Genomic DNA, 25,691 nt, shown 5'->3' on the forward strand with positions numbered 1-25,691 from the left:
AAAACTCGATGCAGTTCTTTGGATTCTTGTTGCGACGCGCACACTGCAAGGCTCCAAACGCAATTGGCGAGTGCTGTCGGCATCTGCTCGCCTCTGCCTACGTGCCTTGACAAATGTACACTTTTTAGTCGATATACATGCAGCATGCAGACACTTCTGCCCACAATTGCGTGCACATAATTAGCAGACTCTGGCGACACGAGTATGCACCTGAATGGACCTGAATTAACTCGGTTCCTTGCAATAATGCATGACAATATGCAGGCTTAGGATTTCAGTAAACTTGTACTGCGGATTTTAAATTGTCTACTTTACTGAGCCCATAATCGCTTATTCAGCTTGCAACAACCTGACGAGGTTAGAAAATTACCATGCAGCTCGCAGTTTTATGACGAGTATGCAAGTGCTTAAGTAAGCCTAGTGAAGTTCTTAAGGGGCTCTTGAAATAACTCGTGGCTGCAATGACAGCAGCGACGGAACCAAAGAGTTCTGTCGCTGCAAATTCCTGTCACAGCGGAGACAAGGAAGCACACCTGAGTTCCCGTAATAAATGTACCTTAGACCTCGTTCCGCAGATGCTCCGCCAACCTTTTATGGCACGGTGTTAAAATATGCTGACGTTGCGTCGCTAACAATATAACTTAAAAAAAGAAAGAACACTGAAGGCGAAAGCGCCCACGTGACAATGAGTCTAGCGACGAGCGTCCACATGGATACTCGCTCCGTGGAGCTTTATTTACCATCCTTGCAATATGTATAATATATAAAGAACTTTGCCTGAATTATCTTGCCGCTTAAAAGTTTGCATCACAGCAACAATGATAATCCGATTATCACGTCCCAAAGCTGAGTTTCCCCAGTCATGCATAATGCTGCGCAAGTAACGCTTAAGACGTTCTGCGCGAGAAGGATTGTATATGTACGCCACTTGAGAACTGCTGAAAGAACCGATTAACAAAGGTAGCCTCAAAGATGAGCGGTATTAGCACGCACTAGCAGCATTCACACGTAACGTCAGCATGTACTGGGAAGAGCAGTTTGTTAAGGTGTTGCAATTCATACGTACGCCTGCATTCGGGCAGTGTGCCGCTCCACTGGCCGGAGGACTGGCAGTAGCGGTGCGCCCGGCCAAACAGCTCGTATCCCTCGTGGCACTCGTACTTGACCGAACTGGTGAAGCGCGTCATGGCGCCCATGCGGCGCCCATGCTCCACCTCACCTGGAGGGCCGCAGCTCTTGGCTGCAGACAGGGAGGCAGGGAACGGCCTGACGGTCATTGTTTTCGCCATCACTATAATAACACACGTGCAGAAGAGCGCCTCCGAATGCATTGGCCATGGAACACTATATCGCACGTCGACAAGCGTCTCTTTATTCTAGTGGCAATGTTTCTATCAGTGCGGTACTGTTACGGAGCGTATATTCTTGTAAATGCCTTTGCACCTAACGGATCATCCTGCCCATCTTGAAGCAACGGACCACTGGCTTCGCGTTCGTCACTGCACAAGGGCGGGCAAGCGCTAGTGTTTGTGTGTGTGTCCTTTAAAGCGACTCGTTTATTTCTTCATGCCCTCCTCTTTTTCTCTACTGTGTTTTAAGCTGTAGCCAACAAGATGACCTTCCGGTCAACCTCCTTTCCTTTTCCCTTTTTGTATACTCCCTTTCTGCGTCTGTCTCGGAAGTATTTTTATCCCGAAAAATGCAGGATGTCGAACGAGATTTGTGTTAAACGCGTGGAATATCTCCACCCACTTCTGAAAAAAAAAAAGAAAGCAAAAAAGAAGGAGCAATATGGTAGGTTGTGCACAGACGCAGCCGCAGTGGGGTACGTGAAATGTCTTATGCGCGCTGCAAACGGTGTACGGGCACTATAGGAACAGAAATTGCGTGACCAAATACACAAGTTACATTCGCGCATTAGAAAGCGTGCATTTCTAACTTAAGTTACTGTTATAGTGGGGTTCCTCAGGGTCTGAATCTTCATCGTGCTTGCTCCCTATTTGTAGTGGGCGCGTTTATTTTGCAGAGGGTGTTTGGGCCCTGGGGTAAAGAAAATGACCTCCCTGATGTTGACGCCATAGACTGCCCTGCACCGCTCGAACCGGCCGCCCTCGTAAATAGTTGAGCCTCTTGCGTTTCCCTCAAGCTTCTGTGCTTGCGCTCCCTATGGAGACGGACACATTCCGTCGTGGTCAAAGGGGTTGGAAATCCCTCCGCCTTGCTGCCCGAGCCACTCCACGCTGTTTCTGGACCTCAGGCGTGCCGTAACCGAACACGCGTGAAAGTCCTGCGTAAAATTTCACACTTGTCGGCCTTAGCTCCTGATGAGAACCGGTTTCAGTTTGGCGGATTATACCTGCTATGGCTGAGTGAGCTCTTTTAAACGCGACTACTCCCGCTCGGATCGACAAACGTACTGCCGAGCTACACCTCTCTGAACGCCGAGCGAGAGGCTAAATTAAGCTCCGATTGCGTCGTGCATGGAGTGACAATGGCGCCATCTGTGCACCCGATACATACATAATCAGGTAATGCCTTCTTCCTCTACGCAACGATACAAAGGTAAGGCGCCTAGGTAATTTGGTCGCAAAGATATAAAACGAGAAAGCTATATCATGTTTTTGTTACATGCGGTTTTAGCAAGGAATTCTCTCTGACCGATTTTAAAGACGTTTCAAGTAGAAAGAAATATGCAGATCCGATGCGCATGTTGGAATCCATGTAAAGCAAAGCTTTAGTGAGGCGGTTAAATAGCTAAATGCAATGCGTACTATTGTGTTTATGTTCATTCTATGCGGTGTGTAATCTCACACAATGTTTGTATTTATCTGTCACAATGGTCACAGACTTAATATCATGCAACCTTTATGTTCCTTCACTTAACCGTCCACAAGTTACGGCGAAATGCGACCACTGGATCAGGTAGATGCGCTCCTGAGACATCGACGCAGTGGTGCCACGAAGACCATGTATAATACTTGTTGAGAGGAGGATGGTGATGAGAGATGTATGCACAGAAAAGTACGACACATATTTAAATACATTTCAGCATCACCCTATATCTATTGTGTCATAGTGATACATATCCATTCTAGAAGTTTCGCACAGAAGATCGCATACCCTACGCCTCAAGAATGGGTGGCCCAAATACAATATTTCAGGAAATCGAAGAAGTGGTCGAATATATTTGAGTGTTCCATCAAGAGGTGTGGAGGCTTTAAAGACACCCAGCTATGAGCCGACATTTGATGTAATGGCTTTACGTAGAGTGTAGCAAAGAAGACAGGCGCATCGTCAACGCCTCGCTCGAGGTTAGAGCTCGCACGCTTGGTGCCTGACCCTCGAGCAACAGACTTTCCTGTTTATCCTTCTTGCTTTGTGGCTAAACCGCATTACAACAGATGTATTATATTATTAGACAGAACAGAGGTGCGCCCACGGGCACATGAGCTTCCTCGATCACGATTGGATGCTATTACACAACTTACTCGAAACGACACACTAACAAAGCAAACCCGAGGGAAGAGGCAAAATGGCTTTAAAAGTAGTTTTTTCGGTCTGAAAACTTTTTTCTTTTTAGCATCTTACCTGTAGGTATTTTGCTTGTAGCCACCAGGAGGCGCCCATAGTAACATGCGAACGCACATTTATTCACATACTTTTCAACGGCTTTACAAGGTCTGCGTGAATTACCAGTATGTTCGAAGTCAGTCTCCCGGCTGCTCACTGGCAGTTGTAATCGATTTAATGGCCAGTGGTGTTACGCACTCTGGGATGCCCGGATGTCTCCAGTTGACCGATAGTTCAATGACGCCTTAATTAGAACCGCTACTCACAGGGACCTAATTTACACAGTTTAAGCCACGGTGTGTTGTATGCGTCGTAAATGCACTGATACAACCCGAAACGCTTGATAAAAGGCAATGTTTGCAGTATTATGTCGACCACCGATTGCGTGTGGCCGTCCGTATTTACAGTGAAACGACGCGTGATCAAAGTGCACATAACACTCCTGCAAAATGAGAGAAGAGCAGGACATGCTCACACTCCAGGATTCTCTTCAGCTGCCCGTTACTTCGCCATGAAGGAAATAGCCGACTGACAACAACCCTCGTCGTTACATTTCCCTGCTCAGAAGTTCTACTGCGTATTAAATTTATATTGTGAAAACTGTAAGAAGTAAGTGAAGAAAAAGAAGTAATTGAATCAGCATCCACATTATCCTTCCAGAAATGTGACTGATCAATCAGAAAATAGTTTAAATTTACTATAGCTCAATTCTTTATTCCTTTTAAAGCATTAAAGTACCAGTCAAGTGGGTAAAAAGCTCTACTTCAACGCTAGATGTGCCTTGACTGCGAGTGAAATTGGTAGCAATGATGATAATTCAAGTTTTTGTTGTCTTTCGATCGTTGCTGCTTTAGGAAAAATCACCACTGCAGCTTCGCGGCATGTCAGGGCGGAAAGGAACTCGCCATGCAGCTTCTCATTAAGTTATCCCAGGAGAAAGTAAAGTGTTCTCCAGCTAACGTTTTATGTCTGGTATTTAATAGACTTGCCTGATGAAAGCTGCTGTGTTTAGCACTTCCTACTCTGTCTCTTTGTGTATATACTGAGAGGCACTCAAAAGTGCTTACATTTCTTCCGGCGAAGTAAATTTTTATGCATCATGTTAAAACTTAAACTGATCATTTCGCCTTGTGGTTAAAAATACTCGCGGCGTTTTCTTTTCTTCATTGTTCTTTCTTTCTTTCATTTTTTTTTCTTTTTGTTTCGTGTTCTAACGACAACAGCCTGGCCCGGTACGATGAGTGAACAAAAAGGAAGGATCTGGTTGCAGATCATATAAGTCTGCTTGCTTAGAGAACGCCGACGCCGTACATTCGCCCAGTGGGTACTGTGGCCATGCTTCTTAGCCGGCGGTTTGCACTGCGGCTAACCTGTTGAAATAAAATTAAAAAAATCACAGAGGGCGATTTGGAAGTCTAAGCTGACCTAGTTTTTCTGTATCTCGTTTCAATTTAATCAGTCATCCTATACTGGATACCATTGATCTTGCGATGAAGAGTAAACAGTAAAGGGCAGCGCGTGGTCAGAAGAAGTTAAATACCAATGGAAAGATGACACAACCTTCGAACAGCGTGTTGTCAACTTTGACAATCAAAGGAAACGGCTTGCGTAACAGCTGCTGTCAAGAGTTCACTTCTTCCCAGAAATGCTTGTTACTGTAGCCATAAATCTTTTGTCTAGGCTTCTGACAGCGAAATGAAGGAAAGATTAGGACTCTTCCCGAAAGCTACCCGTGCGTAGCTATACAGCACAAGACGTGAGCTATAATTTGGGAAATGCAATCATTAATCTTTTTCACCAGATAGCGCGCCCCGTTAGAATCTGTCAGGATTGTATCTTCGTAGCTGTACGGTATATTTGTCCAAGTGATAGCGGTTAGCCACAGCTCCATTGCTTGCGCAAGGTTACGGCATTTTTATTTATAAGATTCTTCACGGCGGCGGCCTTCTGCCGTAGCAACCTCTTATATTTGCGGACATTACGTGCGAAATAGTCATTTTCTCTGTGGTTGGTTCTTGGAAGACGAACGCACGCGTTTTTGTGCCCATAAATAGTTGCTGTGTAGCATTCTCGTTTATCCACGTCGGTGTATAGCAGGTAGGACACACTCACACACCCATGGGACCTCACTAAGCATATATTTTTCTTTCGTGTCTGTTTCCTGTATGTGACAACGATCCTGGGGTAAGAATGTGGCAAGTTCGAAGCTTTTTTCTACTCACTTGTTTTTTGTATCTCAAATAAAGCAGTACAAAAAATACTTTAGAACGCCTCTGTAGACAACGTTCAATGGTCTAAGTTTTGAAAAACGTCATGAGAAATATAAGAAAAGCACTACCGACTTCCACTAACAGAATTTAGCCAAAAAGTATAGAAGATAGGAACTCATTGGATAAACGATTAAGCAAGGTGAAAGAAACAAACAAAGAAAAGAAACTAATCTGATACAGAAATGCAACGCAGCTGACAGAAGAGGAAGAAGAACAGAGATAAATTAAATACAGTGCACTGACTTTCAACTAAGAGAGAGAGAGAGAGAAAACATTTGTTTCTGCTTTTAAAGTGGTTCGACAGCGCGTGCGAGTGACATATGTAACTGCAAATATTTGGTCTAAGGTAGAGTGTCGAACCGAACCCGAAATCAGACCGAAAAGCACACCCGAAGCGCAGTTTTGGGCAGTCTTGAACCCGAACGCAAGTGATGGAAGTTGCCTGAACCCGAAGCAAACCTGAACCGAAATACATATTAATGGTTACCAGATCGGTCCGAAAAGGTTCAAGCATATAAAGCGAAACCGGGTGCTCAATAGTTTACACGATTGTTAGAATAATTACTTCTTCAATATGCACACCCTACTGCCAGATTGTTACGACTGACGAGTAGCGTTGTGTGAGAGAATCGAGATAGATGATGGGTATGTGCTTGTAACCAAGACTACCTCGACAGAGACGCTTGCACTTCTGAAGTTGGCCATGCCAGCTGTGTTATGCAGCCGAAAAATTGTTTCAGGGACTCTGCAGAATGAACGTTTTTGGGGACGCTCCCAATTCAGCCGCTAGGTCAGCTTGTTACTAAAACTAGATAAAGTAGATAAACGCGCCGGGCGGAAAATACGATGTCATCGAGGAGGGATATCAATGAGTTCAGCTGCATGACTTGATGCAACCATAACACTGCGGTTGCTAATAAATGCCGTCACATTCTCAGTGAGTAGTAACCACAGCTGTAGGCGGCACGCGAAATGTGCTTTTGTTATGTGCCATGGTTCAATGCAAGTTTGGTGCTTAGCTAAGCAAAGCACAATGCTTTTAGAGTTGTAGAGATTATTCATTGGGCACAATGTGAGTGCTTCTGACTTATTTGTCTGTCGTTAGCCAGAGCAGGACTATGCGCCACATGCAGATTCGCAGGAAAGATAGACGTATGATTCAGGACAAAGGTCCTTGTTCACCGTTCAGAAGCATAAACTTCCTCGGCGGCTTAACGAAAGCATAAACTGAGAAAAATGGCAAATGGCTTGTTTCTTCGCTGCAGGCTAGAAGTTTCAAGTTGTAATTTATGTAATCAAATGTGAACTCGCGGTGTCTTGTGCACCATAGATCACAGGCCCCAGTTCGCTCACCACCAGTCCTGTAGTAAAACCTGAAGCAAAACGATAATAACCTGACTCTGCTGTTGTCAAAGTAACGAGTGCAGAAGCTACGCAGACCTTACGCTGACGCAGGGATTCTCACTAATTATCTCTTTCGTTTATTGTACATAGAAAGTTACCCGTATCTGTGCAATTAATTCGTAAATTCCTGCCTCCCGTTAATGAAACTTGCGCGTAGCTCCAGCGGACAAGTTGGTAGCACTATGTAACATATCGGCACGGGGCAGGTCAAAATGAACTGCGCCGAACCAGTTCGCGAAGCGGTTGAGGGTTGCAAACGGGTTCACGAACCGTTGTAAATTTTTATTTATCTAAACCGGAATTGAACCGCAACAGAATCGAAGCGCATTGAACCATTACCCGAACCAAACCGGTATTTTTTTCGATTCGACATCCTGGTTCAAGGTAAATACGTTGGCCAACACACCTTTCCGGATCATTTGACATGCTTAGTTCATGCGACTATAGTCAAGGCCTTTTTTTCTTCAATCTTCCTCGGCGGCTTATAGAAAAGCATAAACTGAGAAAAATGGCAAATGATCGCTTGTTTCTTCAACTCTTCAACGAACCCCTTTGACACCGATAGGTCACTGGGGATGCGTGACTTGGTATGTGGCGCTGGGGATAACCCATTCTCCAATGCGTCTCTTTGACGCCAACTTGGAGCACCGGGTATGTGCCACTCGGCCTGGGCTGCTCTTCAATGAACTTCTCCAATGCCAACTTGGGTCACTGGGTATGTGGCAACTGGTGTGTGCCGCTCTTCGGTGAACGGCTTTGACGCCAACGTGGGTAGGTATGCGCCATCGCGAATGAGCCGCTCCACAACGACAAAAAAAAAAAAAGCACGTTATTTTTTACCGATGCTCGGCGGAATCGAACCTGCTCCGGGATCGTGCTTTAGGGCGGCGCCGCTAAGTGGCGCATCGTGTGCAGTGACATGCGCGGGAGAGGAGGCCGGCTGCAACTCAACCAGCCGAATGTGCCGTTAGAAAACGTTTAAAATTTATCCCGTGGTGGGAGGAATCGAAGCCACGTCACACGGTTTTCTCAAGGACAGCAGCCCAACGCTCAAGAGAGCTGCGCCACAAGTACACTGGGTACGCGCCTCTATTCAATGAATGTCTTTCACTCGAACGAGCATCCCGCCGGTTGCATAGCCGCCTTACACGTACGGCGGCTGTAATACGGTGTGGCGATAGATTGCTTCATTGCTAATCGCAGTTATGTCGACATTCATGGTGAGATGAATGTTGACGTTACTTGAAAAATATTTCCTCTATTCTTTCTATTTTCTCAAGGACACCCCCAGACTTTTTCAGGCGTAGACGCTCACAATACACATGTAAATTGAAAGCATTATAAGAGGTGAAATTTTATACAGTAGCTCTTAGTGTGCAAGCCAAATTCAGTCGTTGCATATTGTCGGTTCCGCAGCCTTGCACCATTTTGGGTGGTTTACAATGGCAAATTAAGTAAATAAAGCAAGCAGAGAATTTATAGATGACCATGGGCCATATAACGTAAAACTATACCAATATGTTTTTATTCCAATCTCCTGACGTAAATTTACGTAACCGCTGACGTAAGCATCGGGCAGTGACCCGCAGCGTTGCCTGAACAGCCCAATCAAACGCTCTCCTCGTTTATAAGAGGTACTTTTTGTTTGCTTTCAAAACGAATAACATTGGCTACATTGAGCGGTTTTCCTTATCTAATTGGCTGAAAAGAGGCGAGGAGCACGCTCAAGTGGAGAGCGTTTCGATGGGGCCGGGCCAGCGCACTGAAAATAGATACCCGGATGAAGAGGGTGGTGCCGGCGTCTGCAATTGGTCCGCTTCCCCTTACTTAGCTTGCGGTAGCTTGTCTAAAATTACGGCGGCGTACAACGGAAGCTTAAGAATGACGCTGAAACGGATCCTTAGCAAAGAAGAGTTGGCAGAGCGATGTCGTATACGTGCCGAAAAAGCTCGATAAGGTTATACGACCACGCAAAAAGTTTTGTTATACGCAGATAAACCTATGCGCTCCGACAGGTGCGAGTAGCCAGTGCCTGAGCGATCGGCGGCAGCCATCTTCTATTCCTTTGAAACGGGGCAGTCTCCAATATTCAGAAAAAAATCCAGTTTTTTTCGGCATATTAATGCGTTTTTAACGCTCATACCTCACTTTGACGCAATGAGTTTTCGTGGTTTCATGATGTCGACTGACAGACAGATGAAGTGGGTGCAGCCCGAAAAATTTTAACCAATAGCCGAAGTCTAATGGCGAAAACGCGTCGAATCAGAAATAACTATTTTTCTTTTGTTCGGTCCGATGATGCATAATCAGTGTGTACGTGTTATATCAGATGGGAAGCTATCGCGGTTTTCGTGAAGTCGAATGACAGACAGGCGAAGTGGGGGTGGTCCAAAAAAGTTTTTGACAAATCGTGGAGAGCTGATTGCAGAATTGCAATAGAAAAGTTTGGAATAGTTTTACGTTATTGCGCCTCATATTCCTTTTACCTCAGTTTTTTGTCGATGGAAACAAATGCCTACTAATGCTAGCAAAAAAAAAAAAAATACCATGGAAATGTGCTCTAACTTATTTTAAGGAAGATGCAATGGTATTGCCATTATCAACAATTTTCGTAAAAATAATTCTTTCAAGATAAAATAATTATTCGACTCCCTGATAATGAACCCAGGGTTCACTTAGTAAAAAATATAAAAAAATGAATTTGGTTAAATTATGTGTGTTCTTTGCCCATGGGTTTCAAGTAACTTTGACAGTAGGATTAGGGGGTTACATAGGTGCATGGTGAGGCATCCCAATTTTGTGACACTTTTTAATAGAAAAGTCCCGAAGAGATTAACGGTAACAATTAAAGTGTTTTTATTGAATCGAGTGCATTAATACGAATGGACATATCAGTGAATAAGTAAATAATTAAAGCTATCAGGGAAGCACGCGATAATTGTAAGTATGGAAAACATCCCACCCTTTCATACTTTGAAAAGATGCACTTCTCCCGTGGATAGTATGAACTCGTGTACCTTTTGTCTTAAAAACAAAGGCTACGGCGCTAAGCAGGCGAGGACGAAGTGAGACACGAAGGACATATACGGGCGCCTCGTCTGCTTAGCGCTGTAACCTTTTTTAAGTCATGAACAAACTAGCTCAGCAACAAGTTTTGTTAAACATATTGCCTCTTTCAGTTCGTTCATAAACCTCTCCCTAAGTATGGCAGTCAAACTGACATTTGCTTGCATTTCGTTTCGCAATAATGCTATACTATAGTCGAAGGTAAGGCGCATGGGCTGGCAGCCAGAACATAGCAGACGACGCTCCGACAGGGGGGAGGACGCTGTGCAGTGACAGGAGTGTCCACATCGATCCCGCTCTGTGAATGGGTGACGCAATCTGCAGTCTGCGTTCCTTTACAGATTCTTGGCAAGCGGAGCATAGTAAGCCTCGCAACGCTCCCCTTATACTCATCTCCCTCTCTCATGATGCCTACAAATATTCCCTGAAACTTGATTTTATTCCTAGAAAACGAAACACTTGCAGTGGGAAGTCTTCAACCCGTTGACATCTATGGCGACTATTACCCGCCCCTTATAAAAGGGTTTGATCTGCACATACAGTTTTCTTCAAAAATTACTAGACTAAACCCTGGCGCTGAGATCTTTTATCTAGGATGAGAACAATGGTTAGTACATGGATTTGTCTAATCTTCGTGCCTGAGCTTTCAGATGTTCTTGCGGCGTTATTTCTTGCGCTTTCTATTTCTTAGTAGTTTTCTAAACACCAGCGGCCAATAAGTCTCCGTGCACATGCATAATCGTTCTTGAATTGTTGCCCTTATAGCGCAATATCTTTTTTTCAATTATGGGGCTTTACGTGCCAAAGTCACAATCTGATTATGAGGCACGCCGTAGTGGGGGATTCCGGAATGATATGGAGCACCTGGCGATCTTGAACGTGCATCTAAATCTAAGTACACGGGTGTTTTTGCCATTTCGCCACCATTGAAATGCGGCCGCCGCGGCCGGGATTTGATACCGCAAACTCGTGCCTAGCAACCCAACACCATAGCCACTAAGCAACCGCGGTGGGTGCAATATTTTGCTGAAAACGAACCAGCTGCAAATTCGCAAAGCCGTTTCGAGCCAGAAGGACGAAGTTAGGCAAATCTTTGTACTGCCAATCATTAGCACGCTGGATGAACTGCCATGCTTGCAGCTCCCGTAGACACTAGCGCCAGTGTTCCCTCTAGTGAGTTTCGTAGGGAACCTTATGCGGTGTGCCAGTTTTTTCGACTTGGTGAGAGCGCTTTTTGACAGTTGCGACGCGCTCCAAAAGCTGTTAGCGTGCAACTCACTGAAAGTTATTTCTCAAAGCGGGTTTACTTCTCCACAATAAGAGGCTTTGTGCAGAAGAACCCGCTTCATTTTAGAGGGAACACCGTGCATATTGGAATCTTAATGCGCGTGTCTGTGTAATAGAGAAAGTTGCAGCAATAATAAAAAGTGCAGTACACAAATTAGTATTGATAGATTAGCGGGAGTTGAACGTCGGCCCTCTTGATTCTGCGATCGGTTGTTGATCGGCTTCACCTTGAGGGCACTTGGAATTTTCATGCCCTACGTAAGCAAGTACGGTGCGCGAACCGCACACCATGCCGCACAAATTATGTTAGAGCTCATTGGCCAGGAAGTCCTACCATATAAGAAATCGGGCCCGACAGCGATGGTTGGAGACAGCGCACATGTGAAAACACGCTACGCTAACGCCTGTAGTTCTCTACATGCCGACTACGGCAATTAAATACGCAGTATCCTTAGCAGCGCTAAATAACAAAACGAACGACTCTTCAACAGCACGATTTTCTAAGTAGTGCACAGGATTAAGTTTGCAGGTAGGCTGGACACTGGCCTGAAGCCGCCGGAGTGTCTAACGGTTTCTCTTGAGGTAACTATGCATCACTTACCAGCTTTGATACGCTGTGCTGGCTGTTGCACCTCGAAGTACTTTACCTGTTTCTATTAGAATCACAATTTCCATTCGCACACATACTTTTTTCACAGGTTTTTGATCGGAAACGCTTCGAACACGCGCGAATAAGTTCTTAATCCTGAGAATATGGCCCTTCTGAAGACAAAAGAGCAAATATAAGTGTTCCATGTATTCGGTTCTCGCGTTGTATCTGTCATCTAAAATTGAATTGTTCCTAACTATGGACTCCCCCTTTATTACGCGTGGAGACAAATGCCAGTAAAATCGAGGAATAGATGTACACGTCAACACAAACAAGCTGGTGAACTCTTGTTTTATTGAGCAAGCCTATAGAGCATTTTTGTCCCGCATTTTCTTCCTGGCCGAGTTCTCGTTCTCTCACCTTGTAAACACAAGAATTGCTCTGAGGATGAGCGACGAGCTTTTGAAGAGTTAGGTTGAGTACACAACAACAACAAAAAAAAACGCACACATTCATTCCGAAATTGCAATGATAATGAGACAACCAGCACGAAAACATGTATAGACTCCGGCGCCGCTTAACGAAGGAAAGAAACGAAAAAAACAAATAGATCGAAAAAAAAAAACCGAGAGATTACAGTGAGCATTTGGAAGTCCGAAAATTGCATGCACAGCGTTAATCCTCTTCCTCGTGTCGTATTCGCGCCTTGACTTCGTGCGCGCTCAGCGACGCACGTTTTGCTAGCTCCGCCCACGTGCGGTGCTGTTGAAGTTTGCGAACGCGCGGCTTTCGGAAAACCATTCACGCGAACTGGCAGTTGCACGTAGCTATAGGCTGCCGCTCAATAACGGCTTGGTTGTAGGAGCGAAAATCTGTCGCGGTTTCGACACGCGGAAACGCTCATTATAGACGAGACGGGATTCGACTGTTCGATCTAGGTGTCCTCGTATCAGCTCTGAACTGGAAACCACGTTAAGTGGGGGATGTTGCAGACGTCAATATTCAGTTAAGTAAAATTAATTAAGTGCATTGTAAAGTACCAGACCATGGGCCATATTGAACTTGCGAATGCCCTCTATACATAAGATAAAAATAATCTCAATGTGAAATCACCTGCGCTACTTTCACCTAACGAACACGTTAGGAAACCACTGTAAAAAAACTAAAGGCATAAATTATCGTGGCAGGGCTTGACAGACAAGCACCACAGTATATTTTTCTATTCTTTTCATTCCGAATAACATGCACAGGGCGTAGAAGTCTGAATGAGTACATTAGGACAGGTTTTTAGGAAAACGAATGCATTCCCATTTTATTCGCCTCAATTGCGATTGATGCAATACTCATGTCGTCGTCTTTCATGGGTCGTTTGACAATATACGAGTTTTTTTATTAGCGATCACTTACAACTTAAACAAAACTATATGAAAGCATTTTCTGGCGTTATTGAAGTTGAGCTTATGTAGGAAACTTCGAGTATGAAGCCCTGCCCATCACAAGTAGCGTCGATATACCCAAGAATAAGACTAGAACTTGTGCTGGCAACGACATTGATGAAGCCGTGCTATATGCGGATAATGTATAAAGATGCGTTGAGTGGATCAACACAGGTCTCGCGTCCATAACTTTGCGAAGCCGCCCTGAAGCCAATGTCTGGAAGACTTAACTCGGGAAAATAGAAAAAAAAAAACCTCATGTGCCTAGATTTCCTCCCAAGAATTGTTTGTGACTGGCCGGCGAGCACGCTACCATCTCGTTCGCCATCACAACCAACCGGCGTCCGCTGGTGAAAACCATTGTTAAACATAGGTACGACTTCGTCAAATTGTGGGATAGTTATATCTGAAAAGGAGAATGCAAAACAGCACCTATCCTTAGTAAATTGCTCGCAATAATGCCACAGTGATAAAAAGTGTATAATTTTCTCAAAAGTGTATAAAAATCTCAAAAGTTAATATCAAAATCTGAAAAGTGACTAAGTTTCTCAGACCTGTGCTCCATTCTATGGCCCACCGGTGAGGCTTTCGTATCAATCAGCTCGAGTCGAGTCTCAGTGAACTAGAGCCGCAAACCTGAATTTGACTTGCGGCACTAGCGAACCAGCCGATTCGAATGCTATCGCCGTAAGTGTGCTGCAAGTGAACATAATTCTTAAACGACGATATTGCTTATATATATATATATATATATATATATATATATATATATATATATATATATATAGTCGCAATCATGTGAAGCCAACAGATATTGAAGCCAAGGATCGCATAGGCGAACTGTGTTTTGTTTGATAGCGATATATATATATATATATATATATAGTCGCAATCATGTGAAGCCAACAGATATTGAAGCCAAGGATCGCATAGGCGAACTGTGTTTTGTTTGATAGCGACAGCAATGACATGGACACTCCAGGCGCATTTCAGCCGTCGCCGTTAGCGTGATGTTCCGCTTACAGTCCATGGGCGATAACATCGTCGCCGCGTGACGTATGTGGCATGAGCAAGTGAAAGCATGTGAGGGTGAGCCGACGATAGCGGCTAAATCTCGCGCGCGAAGGAGGAAAGCGGGGAGGCAGCGCACCGTCTTCCGTCGCGCGCCAGGTACCGGGGGGAAGGGAGGGAGGGGGAATTCTACTCCGGTGGATGCTGCGTAGGGCGTGGCCGCACGGGGCCGCGCGGCTTGAAACGCGGGTTGAAAACGACGTGCTATGTGTAAAGAGCCTAGGTGCGCCGGGGGTTCATAGCTTCGTGTGCGCGATGTCCTCGCCGCTTAGTTCGCGTTGAAGCAGGAGGCAGCACGGAGATCAATTCGCTTGCTGCTGCTATTGCTCCTCTTTCTCGTGCCAGCGTTTCGGCAGCGAGTATCCGCGCTCATTGAGTAAGCTGTGTTTATGTGTGCCTGTGCGCGCGTGACGCCATGCTTGTTAATTTAGTTAGTAAGCGAATGTTTACGAGTTTGTACAGCGGATAAAGCTACTATCTTTACTTCGTACAACTGTCTCCTAATTTGCTATCAAACTCTATGCTTCGCCTTTCGCGAAACTGGGACTTCTTTTATTACGCTGTATAATATAAATGACAAGGTAAATAGAAATAAAAGTAGACGAGCAACTTGGCGCTTGTGAGGAGCACAAAAACGACAGCCCCCCCCCCCCCACCACACAAAGAGATATATATATATATATATATATATATATATATAATGTATATATATCCTTCTTTAGCTTTATTTTCACGACAAATCCCAATGCCCAGGTCGGAGTTGCGGAGTGGAATGGTTCCGCAATCGTGCCACATTTTAAACAAATGCAGTGGAATGGCAATAGAATGGGAGCCTGAGATTCCGGAATAAACTTATTTATCTATTTACCCTAAGGGCCTACGAGGTGTCGGGGTAAACACAGTATAGATAGATAGATAGATAGATAGATAGATAGATAGATAGATAGATAGATAGATAGATAGATAGATAGATAGATAGATAGATAGATAGATAGATAGATAGATAGATAAACTTTATTAAAAGAATAATAAGAAGAATCGCTAATGGTCGGGGATTCTAGTCCAGGGCTCCATGGTTCTTGCCATCTTCTCAGCTCTCTTTATTAGCTTGAGCTGGTCGTCGAGGGCCGAGCTGGACAGCAGTGCCTCCCATTGCTCCCTCGTGGTGTTCGTGTCTGGGTGTTCTATGTTGTGTAGTGCGCACTCCCACGTAATGTGGTATAGGGTTGGTGTGGCCCCATACCACGGGCATTCGTCCCTGTAGGCTGTGGGGTGTATCCGATGTAATATGTGTAGGTTCGTGTAAGTGCCTGTCTGGAGCCTACGCCAGGCCGCGGCAGCCTCTGTCTTTAGATTTCGATGGGTGGTGGATATCGCAAGCGACGCCCTCTGTGGTAGTTCACGATGGCTGAATACTCGAGGTCGACAGGGTCCGGGTCTTCTGCAGCCGGCGGGATGAGTGCTCGGTTATGTACGAATCCTCGAGCTGCTGTGTCGGCCTGCAGGTTGCCCGTGATGCTAGTGTGGCCCGGTATCCAGATGATGGCTTGGGTGGTGAAGTCCTCAGGGTCCTCCGTGAGTATTCGGGCTAGGACTTGTGCAGCATGTCTTCCAATTATTCCCTGTAGGAAGCTGCGGCAGGCCTGCTGGGAATCCGTGAGGATCGTCAGTGGTTGGTTTGCGTGTAGGCCCTGGCTAACGCGATGGCCAGCTCTTCGGCTTTCGTAATCATGCAGGGGCGGGTCGATGCAGCGGAGGTAACGTGGCCTCGGTGGTCGCATGCCACTGCCACTGCGCCCTTGTTGTTCGTTCCATACATGGCGGTGTCCGTAAAACGGGCCGTGGTATTGAACCTGAACGCTTTCTCCATGTACTGGGCCCTTGCTCTCCTCCTGCCGGAGTGTAGGTTAGGGTCCATGTTGCGTGGTATCGGGGCAACGTGAAACCTGTCCTGGACGGGACGAGGTATCAAGCAGGCTTCTTGGGTTCGTGCTGTTATAGCTGGGAACCCCAACGTTTGTAGGACCTGCCGGCCCGTGCGAGTCCGCGCAAGTCTCTGTTGTTGCGAGACGTAAAGGGCTTCTGTCAGTTCGCTGAGGGTGTTTTAATAACATTCCAGTAAGCAAACATCAAGGCAATGTATATGTAGGACCTAATAATGAACTAGTATTAAACAATTCCACTCAAGTTAAATAGAACGGAATGAATGGGCCCATAGTCCTGGAGCACTAAATGCTGACTTTCGCCGAGACAATAAAACTTGAATTTGACCATTAGAATAAATTTCATATATCTATATATATATATATATATATATATATATATATATATATATATATATATATATATATATGTATATATATATGTATACAGAAAGGCAGAGAGGTCGGCCTGAGCTATAACTTGCTGTGGCCTGCTACTCTACACTATGATATATTATACTTAGGCAATTTATGACCTTTCTCAATTGTTTACTCATACTAGCTATTTCAGTATCTATATCTGCCATAGTAATTAAGAACAGCACATTCTACACATTCTATACTTCTGAAGACCGGGAATCGTTTTCGCGTTGCAAGGTTGCAGTGTGTTTAAATGCAGCTGGTTTTAGTTGTCAAAAGTGATTCGATTTCGTGAGAACATGCTTGATCACGAAATGATAATACAGCGCGCATGAAGCCACAAGCCATCTCGGCTCGCCCCTCAAACTTTGCACCCGCTGTAGGTTACCTCCAAGACACAGTTCGCGGAAATCCTTGAGCAGCCACGTCCATGCTAGAGAAGATCAGTGCTCTCCTATCCTCGCGTGTGCTTGATCACGTGACCTCCAACATTGGGGCCGTGGGGAAGACAGCGCGCATCAAGCCACCATCCTTCTCTGCTCATCCTCGCACGCCTTTCCTCGACCTTGCAGCATACGGCGCGCCGGCCGGTCATTCTTATCGCACTCGGACTTTATATAGAATATCCCGGCGACAGCGATGGTGAAAGTTCACGTGGATTGTCCCTATAAATTCTATCGCCATAATACTAATGTACACGTCTTTTATAAGTGCTAGTGAAATAAAATTCCTAAAATATAGGTTCTGAATGTGCTCTGCCTTCCGCGTGTTTGCACAACGGTTCTACTAAGGGCTAATGCTATAATTTTCACCGCGCATGGGCAGAGAGGTTCTTCCCGAAACCAAAAATCGCGAAAGGGCCTCTCTTAAAAACAGAATATATTAGGGAGATTACGGACAACAACGCGACGCAAAGACAGCAGGCCACGAAGTGTGGATTGTTCTTGTGCGATAAAAGAGTACGTGACATTATTTCTAATGCTGCTAACACTTCAAAAATATTTTAGTTAGTAGGCGCGCACGGCCGCTTGTAAAACAATTGCAGAGGAAGCGTTTGAGTTATCGGAATTGGAGGAATGGAGTGGATCAGCTAAGCCACAGCTCAGCCACTCTAGATGTGGGAATATTCCAAATGCCGTCATTCCGAGTAGCTAAACGGAGTGGAATTACGGGGCTCTCCACTCTGCAGAATGAAGTGGAAATGGAGTGGAGGGCCCCACTCCGCTGCTCTGGTCTAGGTAGCTAAATTAGGAAATTCACTAATGAACTGTTTATTTACTTTGCTTACGACAGATGTTGAAATTATGAAATTCAAGCCAAGTATTAATGACGAAGTCATGATGTCTGCTTAGAAGAAATCCTAAGGCTAGGGACATTTTCGAGATCGACATCATTATTATCATAATCATGATCATCAGCCTACTTATGTTCACTGCAAACGAAGGCCTCTCCCAGAAATATTCAATTGCCCACGTCTTGTGTCAGCTGACACCGTATCATGCCTGCAAATTTTCTAATTTCCTCACACTACCTGGTTATCTACCGACCCCTACTACGTCTCCCTTTTCGTGGCACCCATTTTCTAATTCGTCTAAACCATCGGTTATCTGCCCGACGCATTACGGACAAGTCCATTATCCGCTACTCCCATTTGCTCTCTAATCCACACCGTTGTCTTCCTGCATCTTAACATTATACCTAACATTATTCGTGCCATCGATTGTTGCGCGGTCCTTAACTTCTCAAGTTTCTATCGGAGGGACCTCTTACGTGGGATAAGAGCCGGCTTGGCCCTTCGGCTCGGTGCTCAAACCTGCGGTGGGTCTCTCTCCATACGCCGTTGTGTCGCGTTGTGAAATTCACCTTTGGCCGATTTACCGACACCACGCGGGAATACGTGAAGTGAACCTATATACAAACTCTAAAAAATATTTCGCTTGTCACATTGCAATGGCTGATAGTACTGCCTGTGACGATTGTGGAATCGAGGAAACCATCGAACACGTCCTCGCTAGATCACACAGAAGCAGTCGCGCGTGACCGTTCTAGTACGTGTCGACCTGAAGTGCGAGCCTATATACGGTCGTCACACCAGATGCAGACGAAGGCGCTAATGAGCTGCCTATATTAAAGTGACTTGTGGCACATTAGACAGGTCCACATCGAGCGTTCGGCACATATTAGCCTGGTTCATTTTGAGCACCAAGCTGCAGCTCCGAGCAATCGGCGACATTCTCACCTTCGAGATTGGCCGATTTTCACGCGCTTTTTCGAGCTTGGCCGAGATTTCACAGAATTTCAATAGCATGGCTCCTCCGATTGCTAGGAGAGCAGCTGAACGTTCGGCTCTGGCGCATGCTCCAATATCGAGAGGCCTGCGTACCGGTCCAAACTGTATCGTAGCACGGTATGAACTCTCAGACTGCCGTGCATTTCTTTTTGTGTGTGCGTGTTTCCTTTTCTCCGTTTTCCTCTACATCCTTCTTTCTCTCCTTACCTCCCCGCCGCGTAAGGGTGCGAAGCGAATGTTTCTCTTCCGGTTAACTTCTGTACGTTTCTAATCTCATTTCTCTCTCTCTAAATCTGCCCTCGATGGGTATGTATACCCATGGTGGTTCTTGCATTGCTCTTTGCGACACTACTCCTCTTACTCTTCGTAATGGTCGACATATGCATGAATATCATCTTTGGTATAGCTAAATAATCTGAAATGTTGCAGCCTAAGTCACTATTGTTGAATGGAGTGAGATTACGAAGGCATATAACAAGACTTCCTTCCTCCCAACCTTTTTATTTGTATGTAGCGAAATTGACTGTCCCCGCAAGTGCAATAACTGGATGATAATGGTGACCTAGTGACTGCATGTGCCTTCTATATTTCCTTCCTTCCCCACTCCCTCCGCCAACACAAACACGTTCCTGCTGCTAAGACTATTCTAGTTGGAAAGATATATATGCAAGAATATTCAGTGTCATGTTTGGGGCACGTGCGTTGACACGTTTACACCAATAACGATACGCATATGTTTCTTTTTCTAAGTTGGTATTTACGCATGCCTACACGATTTGAGCAGTCTTATGCCTAAAATATCCGGCTGTATGGCTCAAGTACTCGTTGAAATTGATGATGCTGACCTTCAGTGAGAAACTGTAGATGTTAGTCTGGCCGATTGCCTAGCATGATATGCCAGGTGCTCGGGGAAAATTATGGTATGTACACAACGTTCCCGCAAGCACATAAGTGGTACGTAAAACCTAAAACACCCACGTACATAGTGAAACTAATCCCAAAACTTCGTTAACGACTGTAGGACTTTAATAAGCCAGCAGCGCTTTCGTAGTACGCAACGCGCGGTATGTGCTTCGCCACGGGCCTATAATGTCTCGCGTCTTTGAGCTCGAGTGCCGCTGCAAGTGTAGTGCAAGCGTGACTGCTGCGAATAGTTGAGTCAGAAAGGATCTGAGACTAAGCTGTGTACTCACGCTCGCACTTGAGGTCCGGGCCGAACCACTGGGCGGAGCCATTGTAGAAGATGCACTTGGCCACGTCGAAGCCCTTGGCGTCGTAGCCCGGAAAGCAGGTGTAGCGCACGGTCGAGTTGATCACGAAATCTCGGGCGCCGTCGCTCGCGTTGGTGCGCGAGTGTGGCACGCCCGGCGGGCTGCTGCACGATGCTGCGTACACGTAGGCAAATCAAGGATTAGTGACGAGACCGTAGGCTTTGGCGGCACCGCACTCCGAGTGGCTAACCTCCTTACCTACGGATCAGTGTTACTGATATCAAGCGGTATACGCGACGTGGAGAATTACGCCGCACCAGGGCGACAGGTTCTTTCACATCAGCTTTAACAAGTCTCAGTTTCGTCACAGCATTGCGTTCTTCTGCAGACGCTTGCGCCTGTGGCTGACGGTGTTAGACTCATGTGTTATGTGCTGCAGTTGAGGAAAGGATTAGGGGAGGGATCTTTTTTTATTCATTTCGACATTCTTCATCGAACAAATTCGAAGAAACAAGAAGCTCATCTCACGTGGCGCAGCTGTGGAGATGACACCGGTACGTACACACGCTCGGAGCACATTACAGGGTGTTTCAGCGAACACTTTCGAAAATTCTTAAAGGTTGCTTGTGGCAGATAGAACAATTGTAGTTCATGAGGTGGTCTACTTGAAGCGGCGGAAACTACTTGCACGAGAAATTGAAATGCATAATCAGCTAATTAACAAACATTTCATAATTAACATTTTAACTAATTATCCTAATACCCATATTGCAACTTACAAATTCTAGCCGTGAAGTTGGCAAGGTGGATTCATTTGGAACGAATTCTCAGGATGACACCAGTTTTGAGATAATAATTCTCGAACATTCGAAATGCATTGGCGTTCCAGTTACTTGTGTGCTTGAATGCATACAACAACGCTTTGTTAAGAAAGTAACTGCAGATGGCTTAAATAACTGTGCCTGAATTAACTTCGCTTTCATTAACAAAAAAGGTTGTAGGTTCGACTCCCTCCAAAGGTCTACGGTTCGTAGCCTTTTTGTACCTTTCTTGTCGTCAACGCGTTTTCGCTCAAGGACTGCTGAGACATATAAGGCTTTCACCTTAATAAAAAGCTGCGATAATATATCTCCCTCCCTCAGCGCCGTCACGGGAAGCTCTCAAGCTTCTCCAGTTACCGGTGTGCTCGACGTCATATTCAGAAATTCAAGGCAAACTCGTAGACTACTTATGATCAAGAGGTCATACTTGTGTCCTGAACGTGATACTGCATGGGCTATCGGTAGTAAATATACTGGACCTGGATCTGATCTCACTAAACAGATATTAAGCTTCAGCAGGCTATCCAAAGAGCTTCCCCGGTGCAATCCAGCTATCTGCATCAGAATCTGGACAACACCGTTCACTTTCGTTTTAAAATGTTGGGTCCGTTCTATGTGCCTATCCGTTGAATACCGAGCGCGCACAATCGCGCTGCACGGGAAGACAGATTATTTCGTTAGTGTGCGCCTCTACATATGCATAGATGTGGATAATTAAAGGCAGAAACGGGGCCCCCATTATCACATAGCTGGATCTGAGTATATGACGCTGTCTTTCTAGCGGCGCAACGACTAGGCATCATAGAGGACATTTTAATTGAACCCAACCGAAATTTAATTACGCAGGCTAACTCAATAAGAAAGGTTGCAGGCTTTTCAAGGTGCACACAGAAGCATGATATTTTTTTTTAAAAGCAATTACTTCATTAAAGGACAGAATTAGAAGGCAAATACCCGCTTCTTGTGTATACAAACATTGTGTAAATAAAAGGAGCACGCTTGAGCTCTTCGATAATTGAGCCCCCGTCGGTCAAACAGGACTGCTTTGGGCCCTTGGTTTGGGCAAACATTTGGCACGAAGGAAATTTAAGTCTTCAAACAAACGCAAAGCTGACTTTTTCTTTTAAGTTTCTCATCGACCAACACGCCTTAGTGCCGTGTGACCGTTCTTTCTTTCTGCGCCTAAGTCCCGGAGAGTCCATAATCCATAATAAAAAATGAAGACGGGTAAATCAGAGAGGCACGGAAGGCCGCCGCAATTCACAGCATTTAAAAGAGAGCCTGCCATTGTCCAGATATTACGGCGACAAGTTGTCGCCTTTATCCGGTTCCATTCCGAATCTTGGTGCTGAAAGAGCACTGGGCGCCTTGCCCACATGATGATCGACGCTGTTAATAAGCACATCGGGTCACTGCACTGGGAAACGCTTCCGACGTTTTTTGCGCGCCCAGTTTTCGAATCGAACCGAATTAAAGCGAAATAATGTCTCGTAATATCTGAACAATGGCAGGCTCTCTCTTAATATCACATAACTTGCTACGGTTTCCCGCACCCACATCTTTGCAATATCGCCAAACGCAACGTTGGTCATAAAGCCAGTAATTAATAAGTTACTTACCCAATTTATTTAATCAATGAGCAAACTGTGATCGCTACTCGCTGTTCTGATTAATTTCCACAGTACGTAGAGGACGAGTAGCCAAGAATAAATCCTCTTAGCGGTTATTTTTCTTTAGAAAAGTTTGTAGCCAATAAACATATCAGCAAGCTTATGTTCAGAATGACAGATTAGCGCTGCAACAACTATTGGGCACGTTGCAGTCTAGTAAGGCAGGAATAAACCAACTCTACGATAAACAATATGATAAACGTCTTGAATGTTTTCAACAATTGGCGGAAGAATCTTGACAAAGAGAGGTCTAATGCACTTGAGAACAAATCAACACTAACTGCGTGGCATATATCGTGGCTCTTCATTTGTTGTTTTAATAAAGGCCTGTCTTTCTGGGAAATATTTATTTATCTATTCCTTTATTCAAGTACCCTAAGAGCTCGAAAGGGATTACATAGGGGGGACACGACCATGAATAAAACAGGCTTGTACAACTTCTGAACATACACAACTAAGCATAAAAACAAACCAAATCAATACAGCGAAAATTGAATTGCAAGAAAACTGTAATGCGGCATATGATCGATAAATGTTCAACTAATAATTATAACAGCAGTTATTTTTTGCCGAAGCACTTCAGGCATGATGTACAAGTGCGTCGCAACCAGAAACACATGCGATGCCGTATACAGCAATACAGCTATGCATACACCATTTTACAGTCTCAATGGCCGACGGCTTGACCATGAATAGGCCGTTAAAGGCACGCACTAGAACAACTGAAGGCAGCTTAGGCACGGTGTATACATACACAAGCTGTAAAGGCCAGGCCACAACAACAAATTTCCAACAAATTTTCGGCGTAGTCGAAGGTCGGCATGAGCGCGGCGAGTTATTTGGCATCTATAAATCACAAGATTCACTCAACTCTGGCGAGTTTCCAGCGTGGCGCTTATTCTCCACACTCCGGCTGCTATAAAACCGCCGTGCAGGTCGGCGCCGTAATGCAGCCGCTTATCACAGCTCTTTCACATACTGTAAATGTTTTTTTCTTCGCGCCTGTGCTGCTTACGCAGAAGCAGCCCACATCTTATCTGCGCCTTTTTGTGAAATTTCGCTTGAAATAGCACGTGACCCCAGCTAAGGTATGGAACCCGGTGGCACCTTGCTTACATATCTGAATGACATTCTTGGACTTTGAGGATCATCATCAGAATTCATAACTTGCCTTCACTGCCATTGGGCATTTCTCTGCCGTGTCATCCTCGGCCTTCACCACACCTCTGCGTTCCCGTTACCCCTCCCCCTGTGCATAGCAGTAGCACGCTAGAGCGCGCTAGCTCAGCCCGACCTCTCTGCCTTCCTTTAAGTAATCTCTCTCTCTCTCTTTCTCTCTCTCTCTCTCGGAAATTCTGGATGCTGGCGAGATACAGCTCACACTTTTACGTAAATATTGCAAAAAGTAAACACCCGTTTTCGCTTTTAGAAGCTGCCCCGCAGATTTATAGTTTTGTTTCGGTCTACACACGATATCTAGACATCATGTGCGCCGTGCCCGAGACTATGGAATGACCTTTTTTTAAAATTTATTTTGGCTTTGCTGCGCGGGCTATCTCCACCGTCGGCGTTGATATTTGGCATTTACGAACTACGGCGCCGAAAGAGCTTGACCCGGCGTCTGTCACGTCGTTCTTTAGAGTGCCCCAAGTACACCTGCCGACGCCAGGTGGCGCCCGCGCAGGAAATGTTAAATTAAATTATGGGGTTTTACGTGCCAAAACCACTTTCTCATTATGAGGCACGCCGTAGTGGAGGACTCCAGAAATTTCGACCACCTGGGGTTCTTTAACGTGCACCTAAATCTAAGTACACGGGTGTTTTCGCATTTCGCCCCCACCGAAATGCGGCCGCCGCGACCTCGTGCTTAGCAGCCCAACACCATAGCCGGAAATGTGTAAGAGGCGATTGGAATATTGGTGGAAGAAAAGTAGGGAAACGACAAAAAACCGAGGCGTACAGAAACAAAGTTCACAATAGGGGGTCAGAAAATTTGGTTATGGGAATTCATCGTGCGGTCTTTTTTTTTTCTTTTTTAACCTAAGGAGGTCATTAGGCTGTATAATAACAAGAGTTTAGTGGCACAATCCACCGCCCCGTTCCAAAGGGGACGCTCATAACATCCATCCATCCATCCGCTCGAAATACATTATTGGTGCTTCTGGCTCAAAAATCTAACAAGAGGGCTCCTTCGTCTTTTGTTTATCTGTTGTGCAAAAGGACTATAGATAGGTTTTGTCATTTCCAACAAGAAGCCGAAAAAAACTTCTGGTTTCGCAAAGGAGTGAGTGAAAGCAAAAGCAGGAGAGGTAGGGAGGTCAACCAGACGAGTCTCCGGTTTGCTACCTTACACCGGGCCTAAAGAAAAGGGAAAATAGAAAAAGGGAGAGAGGGAGCACCGCTCCTTTCACACGCAGTATAATGCTATGGAAACAATAATCGGTCAATGAAGCCGCTGCACTTCACGAAATGCAGTAGCGCACTAATAGCTTTCTGCGCCGGTGACGGATGTGTCCTTATCAGCTTTGAAATAATCCGCAAGACATAGAAGGAGAAAAAGAGAATGACCGAGTGTTGTAAGACACTAATACTGCTTTCCGCACTGCAGAAAAGACTTTTCACATACAAGTAATCACACTTTTATAATAAAATCAGCACGTGGAT

The 25,691-nt window shown here is 45.2% G+C and overlaps 1 protein-coding gene across 2 annotated transcripts in view; it reads right to left on the reverse strand.

The window, feature by feature from the left end:
- Positions 1-25,691, reverse strand: part of Hasp (Hig-anchoring scaffold protein) — an 865,621-nt gene that overhangs the window by 268,102 nt on the left and 571,828 nt on the right. For both annotated transcript variants that reach the window (XM_050196742.2, XM_050196741.2), the window contains exons 6-7: positions 20,519-20,710; positions 1,067-1,240 (exon numbers count right to left, since the gene is read on the reverse strand). In XM_050196742.2, coding sequence (XP_050052699.1) covers positions 1,067-1,240; positions 20,519-20,710 — 366 coding nt within the window. The remainder of the gene's footprint in view (positions 1-1,066; positions 1,241-20,518; positions 20,711-25,691) is intronic.

This window comes from Dermacentor andersoni, chromosome 1 (genome assembly GCF_023375885.2).
Source record: "Dermacentor andersoni chromosome 1, qqDerAnde1_hic_scaffold, whole genome shotgun sequence".
NCBI lineage: Eukaryota > Metazoa > Arthropoda > Arachnida > Ixodida > Ixodidae > Dermacentor > Dermacentor andersoni.